We start from the raw sequence: 24,731 nt of genomic DNA on the forward strand, positions 1-24,731 counted from the left end.
TACCCAAGTGTGATGACTGCAGCAGGGTAACACGATGAACATAGTACAGTTTTGTACCTACCATAAATGTAGATGTTCGAGTGTTCACCCTGCTGCAGTCCTCCATCCCTCTGATCTACTGGCTAAATCTCTTCAATACCTTACTGATGTATTTGCTTATAACTGAAGGGATTTTGTGTTTGGGCAGAGGTTTTCTCCATTTAGTACTAATTTCTGATCACCTTTTTGGGGGCACCTGACATCTGGGGCAAGAAAAACTGAAGAAAATGGTGTCGGTTGAACTATATATACCCCTGGCGCACTGACGTCAGGGAGGAGGCGACAGCAACTGACGCCGGACCAAGGCTTTGGAATTCCGGCCGACTGCGGGACTGCCTGACGACAGTATAACCCAAGTGTGATGACTGCATCAGGGTGAACACTCGAACATCTACATTTATGGTAGGTACAAAACTGTACTTTCTTTCACTCTTCCCTCCAAATCATTCCGGGCCTTTCTTGGTAGTTGCACTGCAGGAGGTTGAACTGTAACTCCCAGTCTCATAATGGGTGAGGTGCTGTTTGACACAGGTACCCGCCTGCCTCACTGGTTGCTCCAGCAGCCAGCTTTCTAATGGATTGTAGGTCAGCTGGGTCACAAAAATATGAATTCAACCTGGGAGAATCCATGGCTGTCCACAAGTAAATATGGTTGCCTAATTTTGGGATAGTTTGTGGTAGATAAACCTCTTGTACTCAGCAAGTTGGAAATAACATGAATCATAATGCATATCCTGATTTCTGTTATTTTTTACATGGGTAGCTTCAGTGCCAGAAACACAATTTTTATTGTTTCTTATCACTGAACAAGACACTTTTCTTGGTCAGATTTATATCAATAAAACCTTTGTGGAATTGTGAACTGAAAGGACTTGCATTATCTCATTCCCTCTGTGGATACTTTGTCACTTCATACCTCTTCAGATGATGGATGGGAAGTTGGGAAGTTAAGCAAACTACCCATCTGTTAAATCATAATCTTAGTAGATATCTGGGATTTCATCTTACTAAAACAAAATTTGCAACACCCTTACTTCTTTTCAAATATTTACAACATTGTAATTTTCTGATTAATTCCCAATTGTAATCTTTACCATTTCTGATAAGTTAATTCTGTAATAATATTCTTTTTAACAGTTTACAGTTTTTTTCATAAAAACTATAGACCACATTTAACTGTGCATACCCAGATTTTACTAAAGCTGTGAATGAACTGGAATCCGCAGAAATCAAGCTGTCCTCCCATATCACTGTTTTTTAAAATAGGGATCCCCTGCCAAGAACAGCCCAACATCTAGCCAGTATTACCAAAGTATTTAGGTTGTAATGCGTATTCTGTACAACACGTGTACTCCATGCACATGGAATAGGGCATAAAGGTGCTGTCCAGATGTACCATTCTCAGAATTTCTTCGCCGCCAGTCAGAATGCCATCTTCAGTCATCTGTCTGAATGCTCGTCCATCGACATCAAAAGGATGAGAGCCATTCTTCTGGCTTGTGATGCCCCACCACTGGGCCAGTAATCAAGGAGCCTCATTTCTCACCACTGGCAACAGTGGGGGACATACAGTTGGAGGATGACAGGTACATACACAGTAAAGTTCAATTTCCCTTAAGAGCTCACAGAGACCACAATCAGTCTGGGGCTGGTTTCTCCCTCTTTCTCCAGATCCCCACTAAGACTCCCCACTGGCACAACTGTAGAGTTGAGATTTCAGCCAAGTCAAGACCTCCAGCACCCTGTCTGTCCAACCAGTGCTTTGTGTCCCTGCCCAAGTAGCTGATGCACACACACACTTTGAGGTTTAATTTATATACATACACACGCACACACCTGGGAAAGGCTGGCACAGGTTTACTAGCTATGCCCCCTTCAGTCCAGACTGTAAGGTAGTTATCACTGCAACCAGCTGCATGCTTATCAGCTACGTTAAGGCCCTTAACAAAGGGTGTCCAATCTTGCTGCATAATGTTACTATCAATACAAATGGTAGTTTGACCAAGAGCAAGGCTATTAGAAGTGGTCAACAGTATCACCAAATATGCAAGTACTTTCAGAACTTAAATATGTCTCACAAATATGAACCACAATGAAATGTTTAAATATATTTAATAATAAATAATAAAAGAACAAAAATATACTCTGTATATAATCACAGTAACATCAGAGTTCAAAATCACAAGACATATTTAAAACATCATTGCAGGATAGTCTCAAATAAATAAAGGAAACATCTAAACTATACTTCATTATATTCCTGACTGAATTTAAGAGAATTATCTGGTTCCCTAGACTTACAGAGCAAGCAAGACAGATGTGGTGAGTGGATCTTCTCGTCCGGTCAAAGATAAAATACAGAATACTCAGTCTCTCTCATGAGTTTTCTTAAATTAATATCCTAAATGTTACTGCTGGGATAGCTTGCAGGATGACATCACTTCTTGTCATCTGACACTATCCCAGATGAAAAACAATCATTGATGCGGCTGGTAGCGTTTAGCATCTGCCTGTGAAAATACATACACAAGGGCTTTTCCTCAAATCTTGGTACTTGCTGGAAGTCATAAAACAATAAAACACCTACAAGGCAATGCAGAGAACCCCTAATTCTAGACATTGTATCTGTTACTGTACTGAAACAGAAAGATAACATCCTTTCATTACATGATCATAAAGTAATTTAAATTTCCAGCTATTTTTCTGAAATTACCTTCCTGTGTTCCAATTTCCATTGTTAAAATATATACATCTAAACAGTTACAACATTGTATTTACATTTCTGTTCTTTTCCAGTAGGGTACACTGGGGTAAATTTTTAAGGCTCAGTAATTTACAACTCTTTTCAACACACACTTCTGTACCAGCAGTGTGATATGCACATAACATACAGTTCTAATACATTTGTAATGCAAGCATATGAATTATGTTGATATTCAGAAATGACATATAATTGTTTACAAAATTCTAGATAGCTGGGCTGGCAGTATCTCCTTTTGTGACACCACCCCCCCCTTGAAGACTCGAGCTAGTTTTTCAATTGACCCTTGAGAAGCATTGAGCCTATCTGGCAGTACTTTATCCCATTCCATTACTAACCCCACTGTGGTGCTGCACTGTTATATCATATGCCTGCAAACCTAAGCTCCACCTTAGTAACTTGCCATTTTGGTGTCTGGCTCCCTGTATCCATAGATCCCCCTCAGTCTCCTGCCTCTTACTGCCAATATGTAGCACCAGGGCCTCTCTATCATGGTAAGGTTTCATCATGTCCACATGGTACAGTTTGTGCCTCTGCCTCTTACCTAGCAGTTCTACCATATAGTTAACATCACTGAACTTACCACCTTGAAGGGTCCCTTCAAGCTGCCTGCAGCTTGTGTCTGACAGGAATGAGAACCATCACCTGCTGCCCTAGAGGATACTTTTAGTTTGACCACTCCTGTCATACCAGACCTTTTTCTGCTGTTGCGCTTCTGCCAGTTTCTCCTGGGCCAAGCCCATGAGTTCCCTGAGCCTTGTCGTGAGGTTTGGGACATATGCCACTCATCACGAATCAAATCTAGAGATCCCTCACCCTTTGCCCATACAGCAATTCAAAGGGTGAAAAAAAACTGTGAATTCCTGGGGCACCTCTCTGTAAGCAAATAACAAACAGGGCAGATATTTGTCCCACTCCCTCTTGAAATGGTCTACAAATGGCCCGTAGCATGGTCTTTAGTGTAGAGTTTAACCTCTCCGCCAGACCATAAGTATGGGGATGGTAGGGGTGGTCTCTAGGTGCTTCACCCCACAGTGCTCCCACAGACAAGCCAGCAGGTATGAAGTGAAACTGGCACCTCTGTCAGTCAATGTTTCTTTTGGAAAACCTACCCTGCTGAAAATCTCTAACAAACATTTGTCACCTTTTCTGCCTCAATGGAGGACAGAGCCACTGCCTCAGGGTATCTGGCAGCTTAGTCTACTATCACTAAGATGTACTTCTTCCCTGTGGAACTTGGGGTACTCAGGCCCCACAGCCATAGTTGCCCTTTGAAATGGCTCTTCAGTCACAGACAAAAGCATGAAAAGAGCCTTGTCTCCTGCCTTGCCTACCTTTTGGCACTACTCACAAGTCCTGCAGTAGTACCCTATTACATCTCTGGAAATCCCAGGCCAATACAAGTTCTGTATAATGTCTTTTTGTATGCTTTATGCCCATGTGACCTGCAAAGGGAATGTTATTGGTATGGCTAGAAGTGCCAGCCAGTAGGCTCTGAGTACTACCAACTGCTGTATTATCTCACCCTCTAGCCCACCCTTACGGGTCCACTCTTTATACAGTAACCCTTTTTCCCACTATACAGATTCCCCCTTCGCTTGAGAATCAGATGCCTTCCTGGCTCTCCCTCCCTCAGGCCTTGTAATGTAAGGTCTGAGAGCTGAGCCTATATAAACTCTCTTTGTAACCCTTCCCAGCTCCCCTTCCACAGGACGTCTGGTATTCTCTGACAGTGGTGCCTCACTGTCAGCCTGGGTACTACTACTCACCTCTGCCCTTGCAGTCACTCTGTCCAAGGTAACATCAGTACCCACAAGCAGCTGTTGCTCACCTTCAGTCTCACTGCTACAGGGTAGCTCCATCTCTGAAGTAACCACCACACCAGTCCTGGCTTCAAGTCTGCAATCTGTCTGGGTCTCCACCAGGCTACCAGACTGATATGCTTCTCTCCAAGTCTGACTGTGTGTAACTGCATGCACACAAGGTACTGCATTATCAAAATCATTCCCTATCAGGAAATCTGCAGAGATATCCTCAAACACACATACTTGCTTGCTTCCTTTTCCACCCTCCCAGTCAAGGTGAACCCTAGCCATAGGTGTTTGGAATGGGGTCCCTCCTAAAGCTCTGACTGGAGTAGACTGACTAAGCAAATAGTGCTCCTCTTTAACCATTGCAAGCTTCACAATGGTTAGGTCAGAGGCTGTCTCTCTCTTAGTAGTGGCCTGTTTCCCATCCACCAAGATAGGATATAACCTCTTGTGGTAGTTTAGTACCCTTGTTGTCTCCAGACAACTTACTGCTGGCATTCTGTCATTCCCACTTACTGGCTCCTCCCACCTTTTGTTCCCTTCCTTGCCTCCGTGGACATCTGTATGCTACATGGCCCCACTGGTTGCATTTAAAATATTTAACGCTTGGTCCTGGCTGTGTACCTGGATTAGTGGCTTCCCCTGCTACTGGCAGACTCTGTTGGGGGTGGTTTAGGCTGCTCACCATGGGTTCTCTTAGACCCATGAGCAGCACTGGGTATCCCTTTCCTGTGCAGTAATGCTCTGCTTGCTAGATGTAGGTCTCCCTTTTTCCCCAACTCATCTGTGGTAATACATTGCCTATCTGCCAACCAGATTCTCATATCCTCGGGCAGAGTGCTAAGTGCTTATTCCCTCACCAAAAGGTTTGCCAGCCCTTCAAAAGTACCTGACACCCACTCACCCATCTATGAACATAAGTGCTTAACTCAGCAATATATTCACACGTACTTTCATCATCTGCCTTGTGTCTGTGCTCATGAAACGTTTTTCTATAAGCATCAGGTGTTAACTTAAAACACTCAAACAATTTTTAACAGTATTGTAATTTAAGCAATCAGTATCAGACAATTTAGAAATAGTAGTTACAACTTTACCGTGGAATAAGGGGGTCAGGAACTATACCCATAGCCCTTGGGCAACATTATACTGTTTACATACCCTTTCAAACATATGAATAAAACTGTCAAAATTATCACCCTCTGTAAATTGTGTAAGAAATTTTCCTGACCCTTGTTTCTGGGGTTCGGTTATTCTCTTCCTCATTACCTCAATGACGCTGGTGAAGAGTCAGCATCTTCTTTTCATGTTGCCTCTGCCTGTCATTCTCCTCGGCTTCCAGACATCTCAGTTTTTCTTTTTCTTCAGCCTCCAGGTGTCAAAGTCTCTGCTGATTCTATTCCCAAATGTTTGTCCTCCAATTCAAGTCTCTCTAACTCCAGATAGATTTTTAAGTCATCTGTGGAAGGGTTGAACTGTCCATTTTCTGAGAGTTGTACATCTCCAAAGCCAGTCTGGTTGCCCTCATAATTGTTGGTCTGTGATGCAGCTGTGACTAAGGCTGCAATCATCTCTGCTTTAGTCAGGTTGGGATGCACCAGTCCTTTGGCCTGGCACATTTCAGCCAACTGGCTCCATGTCAGCTTGCCATACTCCTCTGCGACGTCCTTGCCTGCTCTCCCTGACTAAGTTAACAAAAAAATAAAGCTATTGTGATATGAAACTCTGAATGTAACTGTTTGGCTGATTGAGAATACAAGCACTTTCTTCAGTGACCAATGTTTACAGGCTACAGGAGTTAAATATCCACACTACTGAATCCCAATATGTGATGTAGTGATCCCACCATGGCCACCAATATATGTGATGCCCCACCATTGGCAACCAATATATTGGTGGACAGTAGTGGGATATCCACATCACATATATTAGCTGCCAGTACTGGGGTGTCACATTGTGGTTCAGGCTTCTCATTCCCTTTTCCTTCCAAGGCCCCTCAGGATTCTCACAGACAATACCACATCAACAAGCAAGGGGGGAATCTACAGTGCAGAGTAGCTCTTTAGGTCTGGGATCTAGCTGTCCAGTATCAGGTGATCCTTCAGACAGTTTACATTCCCTCAGATCAGAACATTGTGGCAGATTCTTTGAGCAGGCCCATAACACAATCTCATGAGTGGATGCTTTACAGGGATGTGTTTCTGACATTGTCAACCAGTAGGATATTCCTCAAGTAGGATATTCTTCCTGTTTCACTGTTGCAGTCATCTCATTTGGGTTATCTGCCTGCAGGTAGCCCTCATCCGGCCTGAATACCAGAGTCTTGGGATTTCTGCATCGGATGCTGTCACTTCTTCCATGACATCAAGTCGTCAGGGGTATAAAGCATGCAGCTGATGCCATTACATCAGTCTTTCTTGCCGTGCGGTGCCCGAAGCAGAAGCAGTTTGCAAGTGCTGGTCGGCCGACTCCTGAAATTTTTGTTTTCGAGTTTCAGACCTGAAGTCTTCTAAAAGATAAGTACCCCATTGGGGATCCTTTTTTCTTGCTCTAACCGATGTCAGAACTATCTGTCGTTGGACAATTTTTGTAGCTAAATACTTTCGCTGTCAATCTCTGTAATCCGAAATGGTGTCGGTAAGCCATCCAACTACCAATCTTCTGAAAAAAACGTAAGGATAAAGACAGAGACGGACTGCATAGGTCCAAAACTGCTGATGACACTACTGTTAAACTAGTCGCCAGTCCACTGGTACTCAGTGTGGCGCTTTCGCAGCCCGATACCCACTTCTACAGATTAGCAGGCCTCTACTGAGACCCATTCGGAGTCCAGTATGCTGTGGGATGCTTCTTCGACTATGGAACTTGCAGATGTCTCTACCTTGTATGGGTCCGGAGCCGCTGTGCAGGCACCGGCTTTTGAGGGTGTATTCAGGCCTACCGATTTTCATATTAAACAGACGACTTAGTTTCAAGCCAAAAATACTGAATTTCTCAGGCCTAAAATTTGCACTACGCCTAGAAAACTGACGACCAAAGCGCATTCTCAGGCCCACAGGCCTCAAAAACAAATGATTAGAATGGTTGAAGACCTTATTACCTTAATTAAGGGAAGCCAGCCTTCCCCCTCAGAGACCTTGAACTGATTTTCTTTCTGATTCTTATGATCAGGAATCTGATATCTCTGTTCCTTCTGACTACCAGGACATACCCTTATCTGCCTATGAGGATTCTGATGCAGAGGATTCCATTCCCTCTGCTTCCCCTCCAGAAGATTTTTCTTTTGGTGAAACCCTGCATACCCTTCGGGAGCATTTCCACTGGGAAAGCCAGGACTACTCTCAGTTCAAAAAGAGACTCAGGGAATTTTTAAACTGCCTCAGCACAGGCCTCTAGCTGTCCCATGATGTTTTCTTGGAATCCAGCCTTACCCCGGATACTTTGCCTCCAGCTCCCAGGAAACCTGACAGGTACTATAGAGTACCTGACACTCAAATTCCTTTTCAAGAATCCTACTGCGGATCCAGAGACCATTTCCCAAGGACCGAGGGGCATTAAGGCTATTACTGCCAAGAATCCTACCCCTTCTGACAGGGATTCTGGGGCTTCAGACAGATTGGGTAAGAAGGTATACACCTCTGCTACTCTGACCATTCAGGCTTTAAATTGCCAGTTTCATATGTTAAGGTATCAGCAGCATATTATGGGCCTAATTAAACAGAAAATGATGTTGATTCCTCATTGTGCAGAACTCAAAGATTTACAAGAGTTAATGCATTCTGCTGACCAAGTTGGTAAACATAGTTTGCAGTGTGGTTTTGATGCTTTAGAAGCATCTTGTAGGGCTGCTGTCACTGGGTCTGTTCTTAGAAGGCATGCTTGGCTTAAGGAACAAAACTTGCCAGATCATGTCAAAGCAAAATTACTAGATGCACCCTTAAACCAAGAACACCTATTTGGCAATAAAGCAGAAGTTCTCAAAATGATGGAGGAGAAAGCTAAATATATGCAAACTGTTAAAGATTTCTTACAAGTACAGCCACCTAGCTTCAGTAGGCATTGGCCTTCAAAGAACTGGTCCTTTCCAGGCCTGCTCAGTCCAAACCCAGGGACAGCAGACCCCCAAGACTTCAGTCTCAGGTTATGCACAGATCTAAGCAGTGGGGTGCTCCCATGTCCAAAACATAGAGTAGTAATCAACCCCCTATGGTAGACTTGCACAATGACTTATCCTCAACTCCCCCAAGCCTTGCTCAAATACTTGCACCTTTAGGAGGAAAACTCACCCTGCATGCAAAAAACTGGGAGTACATTACCCAAGACAAATGGGTTTTAAACATTGTTTCCCTAGGATACAGATTCCACTTCCACTCACTCCCAACCCTAAGTAGATGGCCAGACATCTCCCTCAAAACAGTGGGCGGAGGTCCAAAAGCAAGTACTTTGTCTCCTCAGCATCAAGGCTGTTCAACCTGTCCCAGCAGAACAAAGGGGACAAGGCTTTTATTCAAGACTCTTTCCTGGTTCCCAGAAAAGAAAACTCCTGGCAACCTATCCTGGATTTATCTATTCTCAACACCTTTCTGGTGGTTCCAAAATTCAGAATGCTAACTCTCCAACAGCTGCTTCCTATGCTATCCAAGGATGCCTGGGTGGCAACCCTAGACTTAAAAGAAGTTTACTTGCACATCCCCATAAGGGAATCTTGCAGGAAATTCCTTCACTTCAGGGCAGGCTCTATGCACTATCAGTTCTCTGCACTTCCCTTTGGCTTATCTACTGTGCCCAGGGTATTCACAAAGTGCCTAGCTCCAGCCATTGCTTTTTGCAGGCAGAGAAGTATTCACATTTACCCGTACTTGGACGATTGCCTGATTCAAGCGGAAAGTCAGAACTTGCTTCTGCAGCACCTGGCATTTGTAAAGAGACTTCTGACTTCACTGGGGTGCACCATCAACAAAATGAAATCACACCTAGTACCCTGCCAGCAGATTGTATTCCTGGGAGCAAGCTTGAAAACAACTTCCCAGATGGCATTCCTCACTCCAGAGAAACAAATTTGACCACTTACTTCAACCTACTGGCCACAAAACCCCAGCTGTCTGAAGGAAAATACTGCAAGCTCTGGGGTTCATGGCCTCTTGTGTTCTGTTAATTCCATTTGCAAGACTGCATATGAGGAAACTTCAATGGTATCTATAAAAAGTCTATGGTGTCAACTTTCTCAGGACCTGGAAACAATAATTCCTATCATTCCGTATCTAAGGGCAGAGTTCCTTTGGTGGGCAGAGGCCTGCAACCACAACAAGGGACTGTGTTTCACTCTACTCCCTGCCACCCAAATCCTAACAATAAATGCATCAGACTATGCATGGGGGGTTCACATGGCAGGGCAGTACATTCAGGGCAAATGGAACACAAAGCAGATGAACCTGCATATCAGTCAAAAAGAAATGTTAGCTGTACAGAATGCTCTGACAGCCTTCAAAGGCCTTATTCTTCTAGGACAGCTATTGGTAAAGACAGACAACACCACAGTTATGTGGTACATAAACAAACAGGGGGGAACACATTCCTACCCACTCTGCAGACTAGCCATGGCTCTGTGGAACACAGCCTTGAGCAACAAAGTGCACCTACAAGCTCAATTCCTGCCAGGCAAACTAAATTCACTGGCAGATACCTTAAGCAGAAATCTCATGAACCCACACAAATGCAAACTGGAGACCAAAATATTCAAGCTTTTGGGGAACAGATGGGGGACACCAGAGGTGGACTTGTTTGCTTCCCCTCAGAACTATCAATTGAACAAATACTGCACCAGAACTCCCCACTGCCAAGCTTGGAAGGTGGATGCCCTGTCCTTTTCATGGGAAAGCCTCAGTCTATGCCTTTCCCCCTCTGCCTCTCCTCTCAAAGGTTCTACTAAAGATCAAACAGGGCAAGCCAAGGACAATCCTGATAGCACCAGACTGGCCACGCCAGCACTGGTGCAATCAGGATTGCACCAAAATGGCCACGCTCAGCACTGGTATCCTCTTTTGTGCAGTCTGACAGTGCTACAACCATGGCACCTGCCTCAGACCCATTTGCTGCTGTCCCAGCAAGAGGGCAAAATTCTAATCCCTCAGCTTCAGATCCTGAGCCTTGCAGCCTGGCTAATCCCCTGAACTCACCTCTAGCAACCCCTCAGTAAGCAGGTGCTGAATGTCATTCTTGAGGCAAGGAGGCCTAGTACTAGAAAATCCTATTCAGAAAAGTGGAAAAGATACTTTTCCTGGAGCCAGTCTCAAGGGATGGGCACAACTGTGCCCAGCTTACCTCATATACTAGATTACTTAACAGAAATGCTCCACAAGGGCCTATCCTTCTCTTCAATTAATAGTCATGCCTCTGCCATCTCAGCTCATTATAATACTGAGCCACCCTCTTCTCTCATCCTGTGTTAAAGCAGTTCCTTAGAGGGGCCAAAAATTTAAGACCCCCCACCCCAAGGAGAGCTCCCACTCCAGCCTGGGACCTTAATTTTGTATTGGAAAAACTTACACTTCCCCCCTTTGAACCGGCTGCTACAGCAAAGTTGAAATTCCTCTCATGGAAAACAGCTTTACTTCTAGCCATCACTTCAGCAAGAAGTGTGTCTGAACTGCAGGCCCTTATGGCAGTGGAACCCTTCATTATCTTCCATGCGGACAGGGTTTCCCTCAGGACTAACACCATCTTTTATGCCCAAGGTGGTGTCTAGTGTGGCTTTAAACCAGTCCATTCATTTGCCTACTTTTTTCCCTAATCCTCAAAATAAAGGGGAAAGGATACTGCATTCTCTAGACATGCACAGACAGCTTAGATTCTATTTGGACAGGACTAAGTCTCAGAAAATCTGACCAGCTGCTAGTCAGCTTTGCTGCAGGGGCGGAGGGGAAAGCCATTTCAAAGCAAACCATATCTAAATGGACAGCACACTGCATCCATTTCTGCTACAAGCACCATGGAAAATCTACCCCACAGGGGATAAGAACACATCCCACTAGGGCTACATCTACCTGTACTGCATTTCTCAGAGGAGTCCCTACCAGGGACATCCTGGAAGCTGCAACCTGGAGCTCTGTACACACTTTCACCAAGCATTACCACTTGCCTATCTTTTTCTAAGTCTGGATTTGCCACAGCAGTCTTACAGGGCCTGATTGCTAGTCCTAATGTTTCTTAATCTACCTCCACCCTTTCTTAGCTTTGGGAATAAACCCAAATGTGATGACTGCAACAGTGAAACACGAAGAACATAGTACAGTTGTGTACACTTACCATAAATGTAGATGTTCGAGTGTATTCACTGTTGCAGTCCTGGTTACCCTCCCTCCAATCCCCTGATTGTCTTTGCTTTCACCTATCCTTTTTGCTTTGGTATATCTTATAGTATGTGTATTTGCTTTTTGCTGGGGGGTGTTCCACACCATATAATTACTTCCTATTTTGGGGGCACCTGACATCCGGGGCAAGAAAAACTGATGTAATGGCATCAGCTGCATGTTTTATACCCCTGATGATCTGACGTTATGGAAGAAGCGACAGCATCTGATGCAGAAATCCCAAGACTCTGGTATTCAGGTCGGCTGAGGGCTACCTGCAGGCAGATAACCCAAGTGTGATGACTGCAACAGTGAATACACTCGAACATCTACATTTATGGTAAGTGTACACAACTGTACTTTTTTTTGCCTCCCCTCTGAAGAAACAACTTCCTCTGTTATGCAAACCAGGAAATAAACAACAAACTGTCCAAACAAATCAAAAGGCACCGAAGGATATAGGCTCACAATATTTTCACCGCTAATGAATGAATGGAAACATAGCCCAAAAGTTCAAGAAAGCAAAAAACATTTATTATATTAGCGCTTTCATCCTGTGATCAGAACTTCATCAGATACAATTAAAAAATCAAATCCAGGTGTTTTTATACCAGTCTAAAACATCACCTAATAGTTCAATTATAAAGATGCACCCCCATTTAAAAAGCCCATCAAAAATACTTATAATGCTACTATTGAATCTACATAACAAAAAAGCATAGGTTAAGTATAACTATAATTAATAAATAACCTAAAACCAACATACTCAAAAATAGTTTTTATCTTTCTAAAGCTTTCAGTCTGAGTAAGGAACTAATTGAAATGTGGTCATTTAAACCTGGCCATTTACCTGCATCTAGGTATAACTGCCAGAATAACTCATGTTTTTCCAATAACAAAGTCCAAGCCCCCCACACGTGGGTAGATTTTTATGTTGTCAATAACAGTAAATTTAAATGAATGACAAGGGTTTTCATAATGTGTTTACTTAAAGCAATTGTTTCCTTTTTTTCCTGTATTTTTGATGGGCTTTTTAAATGGGAGAGGGTGTCTTTGTAATTGGACTATTAGGTGATGTTTTAGATTGGTATAAAAACACCTGGGTTTGATTTTTTAATTGTATCTGATGAAGTTCTGATCACAGGATGAAAGTGCTTATACAGTAAATGCTTTTTGCCTTCTTGGACTACGTTTCCATTCATTCATTAGTGGTGAAAATATTGTGAGCCTATATCCTTTGGTTCCTTTTGATTTGTTTGGACAGTTCCTCATGCACCAGAGTCCCATGTCCTCTGGTCTGGAAGGTGGACGCCCTCTGGTTTTCCCTGGAAGGGGATGTTTCTTTGCCTTCCCTCCCCTTCTTGTCATACCAATTCTGTTCAAGGTAGAACAAGATGCTCCCAAAGTCTTGTTGGTGACTCCCTTTTGGCTCAGACAACATTGGTTTCCTCTTCTAAATTTAGCCAAGGGCAATCATCACAACTTACCTTACAGGGTGGACATGCTCACACAAGAAAAGGGGTCTGTGATCCATCCCCAGCTGTCCATTCTTCATCTGACATTGTGGATGATAGGAATTTGATCCCTTTTAGACCCCTTTTTTCTGAGGACATGTTTTGTGTTGCTCAGGAGGCCAGGAAACCCACTACCAGAAAGTCTTACTTATCCAAATTAAAACCATTTCTGTCTGGTGTCTTTCTTATAACCTGGATCCACTCACTGTGGATGTTCTTTTGGTTCTGTCTTATTTGTGTATATTGTTCAAAGCTGGATTGGACTATTCTGTTAAAGCCCACCTGTCAGCTGTTTCTGTTTGTCTGCCTTTGATGCCCCCTTTGGCTTCTAGATTCAAGGCCAAACAGTTTCGTAAAGGTGTCCTTTACACTAGGCTTCGTAAAGGTGTCCTTTACACTAGGCCTTCCAGGAAGCCTTTTCCTCCTTCCAGGGACTTTAGTCAGCATCCTTTTGAGCCTGCTGCTTCAGCCTCCTTACAAAATTGTTCTTGGAAGACTGACCTGCAAGATCTTATGGCTGTTCCTTTTTTTAATTTTTCATGAGGACAGAATGTCTGTTTGTACTAATCCTTCTTTTATGCCCAAGGTGGTTAGTGAGTTGTCTGTTAATCAGTCTATTCATCTGCCCACTTTTTTCCCTTCTCCACAGTCTGCTAGTAAGAAGGTTCTTCACACCTTAGATTTGCATAGACAACTCTGATATTATTCAGATAAAATTAAAGCCATTCATAAATCTGAGCAACTTTGTTTCCTTTCATCCTACGTCTTTAGGTTTTGCTGTTCCCAAGCAAACTGTTTCCTCTTGGTTATCTAAAGCTATTTCCTTTTGCTATTCCTTTCATGGGGAGAGCCTTCTTTTGTCTGTTAAGGCTTATTCTACCAGGGCTGTTGTCTGTTCTGGTGTCTTTTTCAAAGATTTGAATTCTAAGTCTATTCTTGAGGCAGCTACTTGGACGTCTGTGCATACTTTTACCAAGCACTATATGTTGTATTTGATTTCTAGGATTAGAGCTGGGCATTCTTCATGGCTTTCTTGAGGGCTGTGCTGGCCCTTCCTCCTCCCTTTCTTCTTCCTGAGCTATTGCACTCTCCCTATTGTAAAGAATACAACAACAGTGATATGGAAGGACGTAGTACAGTTGTGGAAAATCATATCATGACAGTAGATGTCCTTCTCTTCACTGTTGCAGTATTCACTCCCTCCCTCTGCCATTGATCCTTTTCTCCTTTTAGATGTACTTGTTACCTACTGGTATCCATAGACTGTCGTTCCTACTGGGGCTTTTCATTTCTGAGGTTCACACATCTGGACATCACCTTTATGACCTACACCGTGCATGGGAAGCATACATGTAATGTACGGTGTGCTGATTACAACCTAAAGGCTTTGGTATACTGGCCGGATCTTGGGCTGCCCTTGGCAGGGGATCCCTGTTGTAAAGAATACTGCAGCAGTAAAGAGAAGGACATATACTGTTATGATAAGATTTTACACAACTGTACTTTTGAGTCAGTGACTTTAAGATAAAGTTTAATCTGTATTGCATTTAAAAATGCATTTGAGTCTACCAAAAGTTTATTCTCATTCAGGAAGACAAGTGTATACTTGTTTTTTAAAAAGGCAGTTGGGTTGTAGTAAAAGTACCTGGAAAATATTTATATAAAATTCTAATAAATGTTTCTCACATTTCTGTAGTAGGAAAGACTTTTGAACCTCAGTCTCACAACATCAGAACAAACTTTCCCATATTGAAAGTGGCCTTCTGGATGTGGATTCAAGAGGTTAAAGAGAGGAAACAAATATGTAAATTTAAAAGAAACTAGCAGCTTCTGTTTAGAGATGGACTCAGAGTGAAGAGTCTAGGTGTCCAAGTTGATACTGTTTGTTTCTTTTGTGTGGTGATAAAGGGGTGGTATGTCTTATCTGCTTCTGTTGTAAAAGACATTAATTCATTAAAATTGCAGATATTAGAGAACAATGAGTGTATGTTTTCAATTATTCAGTTATTCCATTTGCAAGAATGGTGTAAATGCAGTGGTTCCCTTTCTTAAGGTAACATCTCAGAAAGCTACAGTGTCAGCAGTGGTTCCCAGAAAAAGTTAAATAAAAGAAGTTTATAAAAGCATTGTTTCTCCAAATCCACTTGAGAAGAATGACTAGATTCCCATGAAATTGGAAGATAGGAGGAACACAGTGAAAACTTAAGTTTAACACGGGATTCATGTAGTTAAAACTGGTACTGAAATACACAACAAGACGGTCTTCATTTGAATTGCATTATGTGAGAAGGCAGGAGAGGAAATATTTCACAACTCCTTCTCTGAGGTAAAAGGCAATACCAAACTGCTTTGGCTGAAGTTTGCAGATAACTGACTGAATCCCCAAATATCTAAGTCATCCTGCAGGAAGGTTTCGCCAAAGTAAATAACTGGTGCCAAAATCATGGACTGAAACAAAATTCCCAAAAAATGTATTATATCCTGTGGGAAATCATCTTCCATGGAGAACTATCCCATTTATAGTAGGCCCAAAGAGTTGACTCAACTGTTCAGGATTTGGAAACTTATGTGGACAGTGACCTAACTTTCTGTCAACAAGCGTCCATTGTTATAAGAAAGTCATTCTATATTGCCCAGCTTGTAAACAAGGAAACTGTGTCTAGATCTAGGGATGTCATTTCCCCCTTTATTCAGTCCTCATTAGGCCAGTCACTGAGTGTAATGCCCCCTTAGGCATGTATCTGTCCAGATACATGCAACAAGTGGAACATCTACAGAGATACCTTACTAAAAGGGTACAAGGCCTAAAGCAGTGTTCCACAGGGACTGACTCAAAGCCCTGTCACTATGCTCTGTATCCTGCAGAGTGCTAAGAGGTGACCTCTGTATGGCACACAAGTCATTCTCCAGCAAAATAGTAATGAATTTACTGCACATCAGCAAGTCAAATAGCATTAGAAGTACTCAGTATAGAGATCTAAACCTCTTTAACAGCATCAACAGAATGGTTTGGAGGGACAAGTATATCTCACAGAGGATACCACTGATCTGGACTAGACTCCCCATCCACATAAAATGTATTTATTATTATTTTTGTTGTTATTATTTATTTACAAAGCTGAACCCTGTCCATATCAAGCACAACTTGGATCTGTGGATGGGAAACATATCATTTAACCTAGGACTGCTCCCTGTGCTACAAATGAGAAGACACAGCTCCTAAATGCTTTCTCTCATGCATGGGTCCCCCCAAATTATCTGTGGTATGATCTCTGTTATTCTCGCTAGGAGTAATGTATAATTATCAACAATGAGATGGGTAAGGCCAGTCTAACATCAAATGGGACAGGTTAATTCAAGAACCTAAATGGAAATTTGCTAGGTTTAAAAGGGTCCGCAAGGGCATATAGCCTAGTACTTACCTGTGAAAGGGTGGTAGCTGATTGGAATACACTTCATTGAAAAAGTGCTCAGAAGCCAGATCAAGCTACATTGAAAGATAACGGGGAACAAAGCTGCAGTGGTCGTATTTATTCAGTAGGTGAAGAAGTAGGCAGACTACATGAGACTGAGTGGTCTTTATCCAGTATCATAATCTGTTTCCCTGAAGTGCTGCACTTTTTGTGGATTTTATTTGAAATGTTAATCTGCAGCAATTGTCAATGAAACAGAACATGACTTCTCACCCTTTTGTCTCTGAAGTAGTGTTCTACATTCATTCTCATATCTTTTATGGTTGTATTTTTGTATTCATGATCTTATTTCCTTACCAGAAGTATGTAGCTTTGTTTTTTGTATATGCATCATTTCATTTTCAGAATGGTTTTATGATGTTTTGACATTAATCTGGGGGTTATTCTGTGCTAGATAAAATAATAATTGGGTGTTGTGTTGTGCAGTCCACCACTGTATAGACCCATTTTCAATTATTTTTCTATACCTCTTGCTGTGGTTGTGAGCCAAATGTTGTGTAAGCAAAAGTGTGAGCATTGTCCAAAAAGGCCAGAAGTAACACTCTGTATGATTTTTTTTATTTTATTTTGTTTTTTTTTATTTTATTATTTTATCAGCCCACAGTACACAGTCTATTGCAGTGAAATTATATGTTGTCATTTTTTTGTTTGCTCATTTGGGCAGATTTACAATATGCAGTGTATTATGACATTTTATTCTTATGTATTTTGCTTGGGCTGGGTAGATTTATTTCTTCTTTAGCTCTTTAATGCATATATTTTTCTTAGCGGTCCAATGGACATGGTCATAACTTCAAAAAGTTACATGTATCAACATATCTCCCCATTTAGTGAAGCATAAATTAAATTCTGGAGAATATTTAATGGGATTTTCTAAAAGTCTGTGTTGAAAAGCTGTGTATTAAATTTAATGTTGTGATGTGAAGTGCAGGTACACTTATCCCTTTGTGATATTGAGTTGTTTTGTTTTGCTTAATGCATTCAGTGTTGTTTAAACTGGGAGTCTCAAACTCAAAATGACCACCATAAGGGCTATATAAAGACTAGCATAATCGGCCAAGGGTCAGTCTCCAAAATGACCATAAGGGCTTTATTGAGGACTAGCATACTCAGCCAAGGGTCACTCTCTAAAATTAAATGAAAGTCAGTCAGTGCAGTTAGGGATGTAGTTTAGTAGCTTCCATCATCTTGAATTGTGCTGATTTGAGGGTTGTGAGTTTGAGACCCTCGCTGTAGGTATTTATACGTCTACATAGTGATTTTTTGCTGCCTTTGGCCTGGCTTATGGCTTAGAATGGCACAGTACAACAGCCCACCTTTTAAGAAATAAAATAAACTGTTGATGTGTAAATGTGTATGTTTGCCAAGACATGACTATATGTAGTACTCATAAAAATCTTAGCAGTGTGACAGTTGCAGATTTGCAGTTTAATTTTTCTTATGAGAGAAGAATGATATCAGTATGGATTAGTTATTGTTCAGCTTTATGAAAGCACAATGTGTAATGAAGCTACTTTTTGTTTTCTAGGAACACTTTTGGAGTTTGGATAAGACTGAATTCAGGGTGCCCCCAAAATTGCTTATTCAGATATGGGACAATGACAAATTCTCTTTGGATGACTACTTAGGTATACCACACTTTATTTTTACTATAATAAAAAGTAGTTTTTATTTTTATTGTATGATTCACCAGATTTTGAAACCATTCAAGCTTCTAGGAAGGTTCTTTATAGAGTCTGCAAATGCTTCCAGAACTCTCTTGCCCTGAATACGAATTGTTTCTGAATCCAGGAGTATGTTTTTAAAAATATTCTAACAGTGCCTTATGAAAACTTCAAAAACGTGATGGAGACAGCAAATTTGAGCATAATGTTTGACACTATGCACTGTTTCTAGTTTAGAGAGATTACTTCTGTACAAATGTAACTGAGTGCTGCATTTTCACTTCTTGGCTAAATAGCTAGGATGTTCATCGTGCATACAGCTGCAGTAATCACAGATGAGTTCTCTGCCGTCAGGCGGGTCCTCGGTCGGCCGAATTCCAAAGTCTAGGTCCGGCGTCGGTTGTTGTCACTTTCTTTCCTGACATCAGTGCGACAGGGGTATATAAGACACAGCCGACGCCATTTTCTCCAGTCTTTTTTGCCGCGCGGTGCCCGAAGCAGAAGCAGTTCGCAAGTGCCGGTCGGCCAGCTCCTGAATTAAATTGGAAACTGAAGTCTTCTTTAAAGCTAAGTACCCGTTGAAACTTTTCTTGCCTCAGACTGATGTCAGACAAAGTTAACAATTGTATTTCTTGTGGGAAGCAAATACCGCATAAGGATTTCCATTCCCTCTGCATACCTTGTTTAGGCCCAGACCACGACGTCCCGGGCTGTCGCTACTTTCAATAAACGCACTATTAAGCATCGGGCGGAGTTCGCCCAACATTATTTTGGTAAAGCCTTTGATTATAAAATGTCGTCGGAGACTCCGACTACCGTTTTGTCCAAAAAACGCAAGGACAAGGACCGACACGCGAGGTCCGCGGTCTCCACCGACACCACACCAAAACCGGCTGCACGTGGTCCGGTTCTCAGCGAGACGCCTATGCAGTCCCTGACTACCGACGACACTTCCTTGGCGGTGTCTTCTGTAACTGAGACCGCAGGTACCTCTGCCCTTACTCAGACTACAACCACCAAAGCCACTGTGAGTGTTGAGCCTCCTAATGTGGACAGGTCCACTTCCACCCAGGGTGTCTTTAGACCCTCATCTTCCTTTTCCATTAAGGCCTTTACTAAGTCCAAATCAGCCATGTATCCCAAGAGGCCTGTTGCACAGGGCCCATCCCCAGGCCCCATGCCTAAAAAGCAGATGCTTAAAATGGCTGAGGATTTAATTACTCTTATCAGGGGTTCCCAACCCCCTCCAGACAAGAGACCCAGAGTGGAGGAAGATTCTCCCTCTTCTGAACAGGGCTCTATTTTCTCAGAACATTCTGATGTAGAGGAACACTCTTATGAAGATTCTGATGCAGAACAGTCCATTCCTTCTGTATCTCCCCCAGAGGATTTTTCTTTTGGGGAAACCTTGCACACCTTGAGGGAACACTTCCATTGAAGACTTTTCTGATTCCAAGAAAAGGCTTAGGGAATTTCTTTTGTTACCTCAACACAGACCTCTGGCGATACCTCCTGTCTTGGACATACTTGATGATGTTTACTCGGAGGCTTGTCTTAATCCGGATTCCCTGCCTCCTGCCCCAGTCAAACCTGATAGGTACTACAGAGTTCCTAACTCTCACCAATTTCTTTTCAAAAGCCATAATGCTGACCCTGAAACCATTTCTCAAGGCCCCAAGGGAATGAAGGCCTCTACTGCCAGGAATCCAGTACCTTCCGAAAGAGAATCTAGATCCTTAGAAAGGTGGGGAAAAAAGGTATACACCTCGGCCACCCTAGCCATGAGGGCCTTAAATTGTCAGTTCCATATGCTTAAATATCAGCAGTTTCTGTTATCACAATTAAGAAATAAAATGTCTCAACCCGAACAACCAGATTTGAAGGAATTGCAGGATATGATGCATAGTGCAGAACAAGTGGGTAAACACACCTTACAATGTGGCTATGATGCCTTAGAGGCCTCAAGTAGGGCTGCTGTTACAGGATCAGTTATTCGTAGAATAATTAGGGAACAAAGCTTGCCTGATCATGTTAAAGCTAAACTACTAGATGCTCCTTTACAAAAGGATGTACTATTTGGTACTAATGCTGAGGAGATACTACGGAAAATGGAAGAAAAAGCTAAATATATGCAAACTGTCAAGGCTTTTCTACAGGTACAACCACCTCATTTTAGCAGAAATTGGCCTTCTAAAAACTGGTCCTTTCCAGCCACGGACATGCCCCAAAGAGGTAGATACAGGCGCACAAGGGGCAGAGGACAATCTCAAGGATCATATAGAGGCAGACAATGGCAAACTCCAGCACCAAGAGGTGGTGAAGACAGTGCACAACAATACAGAAAACAAACCCAATGACTTCCTCCTTTTCATGCCAAGCAAGTCTCAGCTGGCAGCTCCCTTGGGAGGAAAGCTGGCATTATTTACAAGAAATTGGCATATTATCACAACAGACAAATGGATCCTGGACATTATAAACAGAGGCTACAGATTTCATTTTCACACTCTTCCAAAAATGAGAGGCATGCCAAATCTGCCACTCAATCAAAGGGCAGAGGCACAAATACAAATTTCAAAACTCATGGACATGAACGCTATTCAAGAGGTACCTGCTCACGAACAAGGTCAAGGTTTTTATTCCAGACTTTTCTGGTACCAAGGAAAGGAACCGACTGGAGACCCATTTTGGACTTATCCATCCTAAATACATTTCTACTCTACCAAAATTCAAGATGCTCACATTACAGCAGCTTCTTCCCATGCTGGGCAAGGAGTTTTGGCTGGTAACATTGGACCTCAAGGAGGCATACCTGCATGTCCCAATCAGACAAAGCTGCACAAGATACCTCCGATTTCTTGCAGGTTCAATCCACTATCAATTCTCTGCATTGCCCTTTGGCTTATCTACTGCGCCCAGAGTATTCACGAAATGCCTGGCATCAGTAATTGCCTACTGCAGACTTCAAGGGATACAAATTTACCCTTATTTGGACGACTGCCTGATCCAAGCGGACAGCAAGCACATACTTCTGGAACATCTGGCTTATGTAACACGGTTATTAAATTCTCTGGAATACACCGTCAACAAAGAGAAATCCAGGCTAACACCATCTCAGAAAATAACTTTCCTGGGTGCCAGCTTGGACACAAACACCCAGATGGCCTACCTCACGCCAGAAAAACAAGGGCAACTAACTCAGTACTTCAAAATACTAGCAAATTGTACCAGGCTCACTGCAAGGAAAATCCTGCAGGCTCTGGGCTTCATGGCATCTTGCATTCTTTTAATCCCATGTGCAAAGTTGCACATGAGGAAACTTCAATGGTACCTAAAAAACCTATGGTCTCAACACAGCCACCGTTTGGAAACAATAATACCAATAATTCCATGTTTGCAAAAGGAATTTCTATGGTGGGCCCAAGCATGTCAAGCAAACACAGGTCTTCCATTCTGCAAGCCTCAACCAAATCAAGTCATCACAACAGATGCCTCAGACTACGCCTGGGGGGCACACATGACAGACAGGTGCATTCAGGGCAAATGGTCCCAAAAGGAAAAGCACCTTCACATCAATCAAAAAGAAATGCTAGCAGTGATAAATGCAATTACAGCTTTCAAGGACCTCTTGCATCCAGGGCAATTATTGATAAGAACAGACAACACCACAGTAATGTGGTACATAAACAAACGAGGAACACATTCATACCCCCTGTGCAGACTAGCCATGTCATATTGGAACTTGGCTCTGGAAAGGCAAATCAGACTTCAAGAACAGTACTTGCCAGGTTTGGAAAACACACTGGCAGACAATCTAAGCAGAATTATGACAGACCCACACGAATAGAAGTTGCATCCTCAAGTGTTTACAAAGATAATCCAAACGTGGGGAAGGCCAGACATAGATCTCTTCGCCTCCCACAGGAATCATCAATTGGAAAAGTTCTGTTCAAGGACCTTTCATCCAAAGGCCTGGAGAGTGGACGCCCTTTCTTTCAGTTAGGCAGCATGGATAGTTTACGCTTTCCCACCTTTGCCTCTTCTGCCCAAGGTGCTCTTGAAAGCAAGAGCAGACAGACCAAAGATGATACTAATTGCTCCAGACTGGCCAAGACAACACTGGTACCCTCTCCTGAGGAGCCTAATGCATACTCCTCCCTGGTCCCTACCTCTAATGCCTCTTTTACTGACTCAGCACAACTACAAAACTCTTCACAGCTAGCTGAAAACACTCAATCTCGCTGCATGGAAAATTCCTTAACACCACAACAGACCCTACTCTCCAAAGAGGTGCAGGATGTCATTTTGGAGGCCAGAAGGCCATCTACTAGAAAGGCTTACTCAGCAAAATGGAAACGGTTTTGCGCTTGGAATGAGAAAAAAGGCCAGGATCCCAGAAAACTGAATTTGCCTCAGATATTACAGTATCTAGCTGAGCTGTTGAACAGTGGACTTTCATTTTCCTCCATAAGAATTCATGCCTCAGCCATTTCTGCAGAATTCAACACTGATCCACCTTTATTCTCTCACCCACTCTTAAGACAGTTCCTCAGAGGGGCTAAGAATATAAGACCTCCTAGGAAACAACCAATACCAGCCTGGGATCTTAATTACATTCTAGAAAAATTAACATTGCCTCCCTTTGAACCAGCAGCCTCAACAGAGTTGCAATATTTGTCCTGGAAAACAGCTTTCCTTCTGGCCATTACCTCAGCTCGTAGGGTTTCAGAGCTACAAGCCCTCATGGCTGTGCAGCCCTTTCTCATCTTCCATCAGGACAGGGTTTCCCTTCGAACCAACCCATCATTTATGCCTAAAGTGGTATCCAGGGTAGCTTTAAATCAAGCCATACACTTACCTACCTTTTACACCAATCCTCAAAATAAAGGGGAAAGGATGCTACACTCCTTAGACATCCATAGACAGCTGCGTTATTATTTGGACAGAACAAAGTCTTTCAGGAAATCAGAACAACTTTTTGTGTCCTATGCTGTAGGAGCTCAAGGGAAGCCAGTTACCAAACAGACAATTTCAAAATGAATAGGCCACTGCATACGGTTTTATTACTCCTTTCATGGAAAATCTGTCCTTACAGGCATCAGATCCCACTACACCAGGGCCACAGCTACCTCTACAGCCTTCCTCAGAGAAGTTCCTACCAAAGATATTTTGGAGGCAGACACTTGGAGTTCTGTGCATACCTTCACCAAGCACTACCACCTACCTTTATACTCCAAGACTAGAGCAGGCTTTGTCACTGCTGTGTTGCAGGGCATCCTGGCTCATCCCAGTTCCACCTAGTGCCTACCACCCTGTGCGTAGCTTTGGGATTCTACCCATCTGTGATTACTGCAGCTGTATGCACGATGAACATAGTACAGTTTTGTACCTACCATAAATGTAGATGTTGTGCTAATACAGCTGCAGTACAGGTTTCCTCCCTCCTTCCCCTCTTGGTAAAGGCCTAGGGGCTAACCCCTCCTCATACAACCTGACTGGGTTATCCTTCTATGGTATATTTGCTTGCAACTACTGATTTTTGATTATATTGCATTGCATGGCTCTATATATATATATATATATATATATATATATATATATATATATATATATATATATATATAATTTATGTATTGCCTTCCTTCTGGGGGCACCTGACATCTGGGGCAAGAAAGACTGAAGAAAATGGCGTAGGCTGTGTGTTATATACCCCTGTCGCACTGACGTCAGGAAAGAAAGCGACAACAACCGACGCCGGACCTAGACTTTGGAATTCGTCCGACCGAGGACCCGCCTGATGGCAGAGAACCCATCTGTGTTTACTGCAGCTGTATTAGCACTCTAACATCTACATTTATGGTAGGTACAAAACTGTACTTTGTGTACACGAGTCTATATTACCACATTGAAAGGTATTTCCATCGAACACCTCTCTGTCGACACCAAACTATTGAAATCCACTTCGCGAATCATGGAATTTTTCACAGGGTAAGGAAGTAGTTGGCCAACTCCACAACTTTGCCCTTTTCCCCACTGTAGTGGGATCTTGGTATATATAGTTAGGGGGCGGTATGGGATTGATTTACTGCAGTGTGTGTTCCATTGTGCACGGGGCAATTGTTT

The 24,731-nt window shown here is 42.7% G+C and overlaps 1 protein-coding gene across 1 annotated transcript in view; it reads left to right on the forward strand.

Annotated features, from left to right (window-relative positions):
* Positions 1-24,731, forward strand: part of LOC122788744 (myoferlin-like) — a gene marked incomplete at its 5' end in the record, with an annotated part of 518,429 nt that overhangs the window by 418,308 nt on the left and 75,390 nt on the right. The window contains 1 exon segment of the mRNA XM_044055638.1: positions 18,476-18,575. Within this exon segment, the coding sequence (XP_043911573.1) occupies positions 18,476-18,575 (100 nt within the window).

Source organism: Protopterus annectens, chromosome 14.part0, assembly GCF_019279795.1.
Source record: "Protopterus annectens isolate FY-2018-M chromosome 14.part0, PAN1.0, whole genome shotgun sequence".
Classification (NCBI taxonomy): Eukaryota; Metazoa; Chordata; order Ceratodontiformes; family Protopteridae; genus Protopterus; species Protopterus annectens.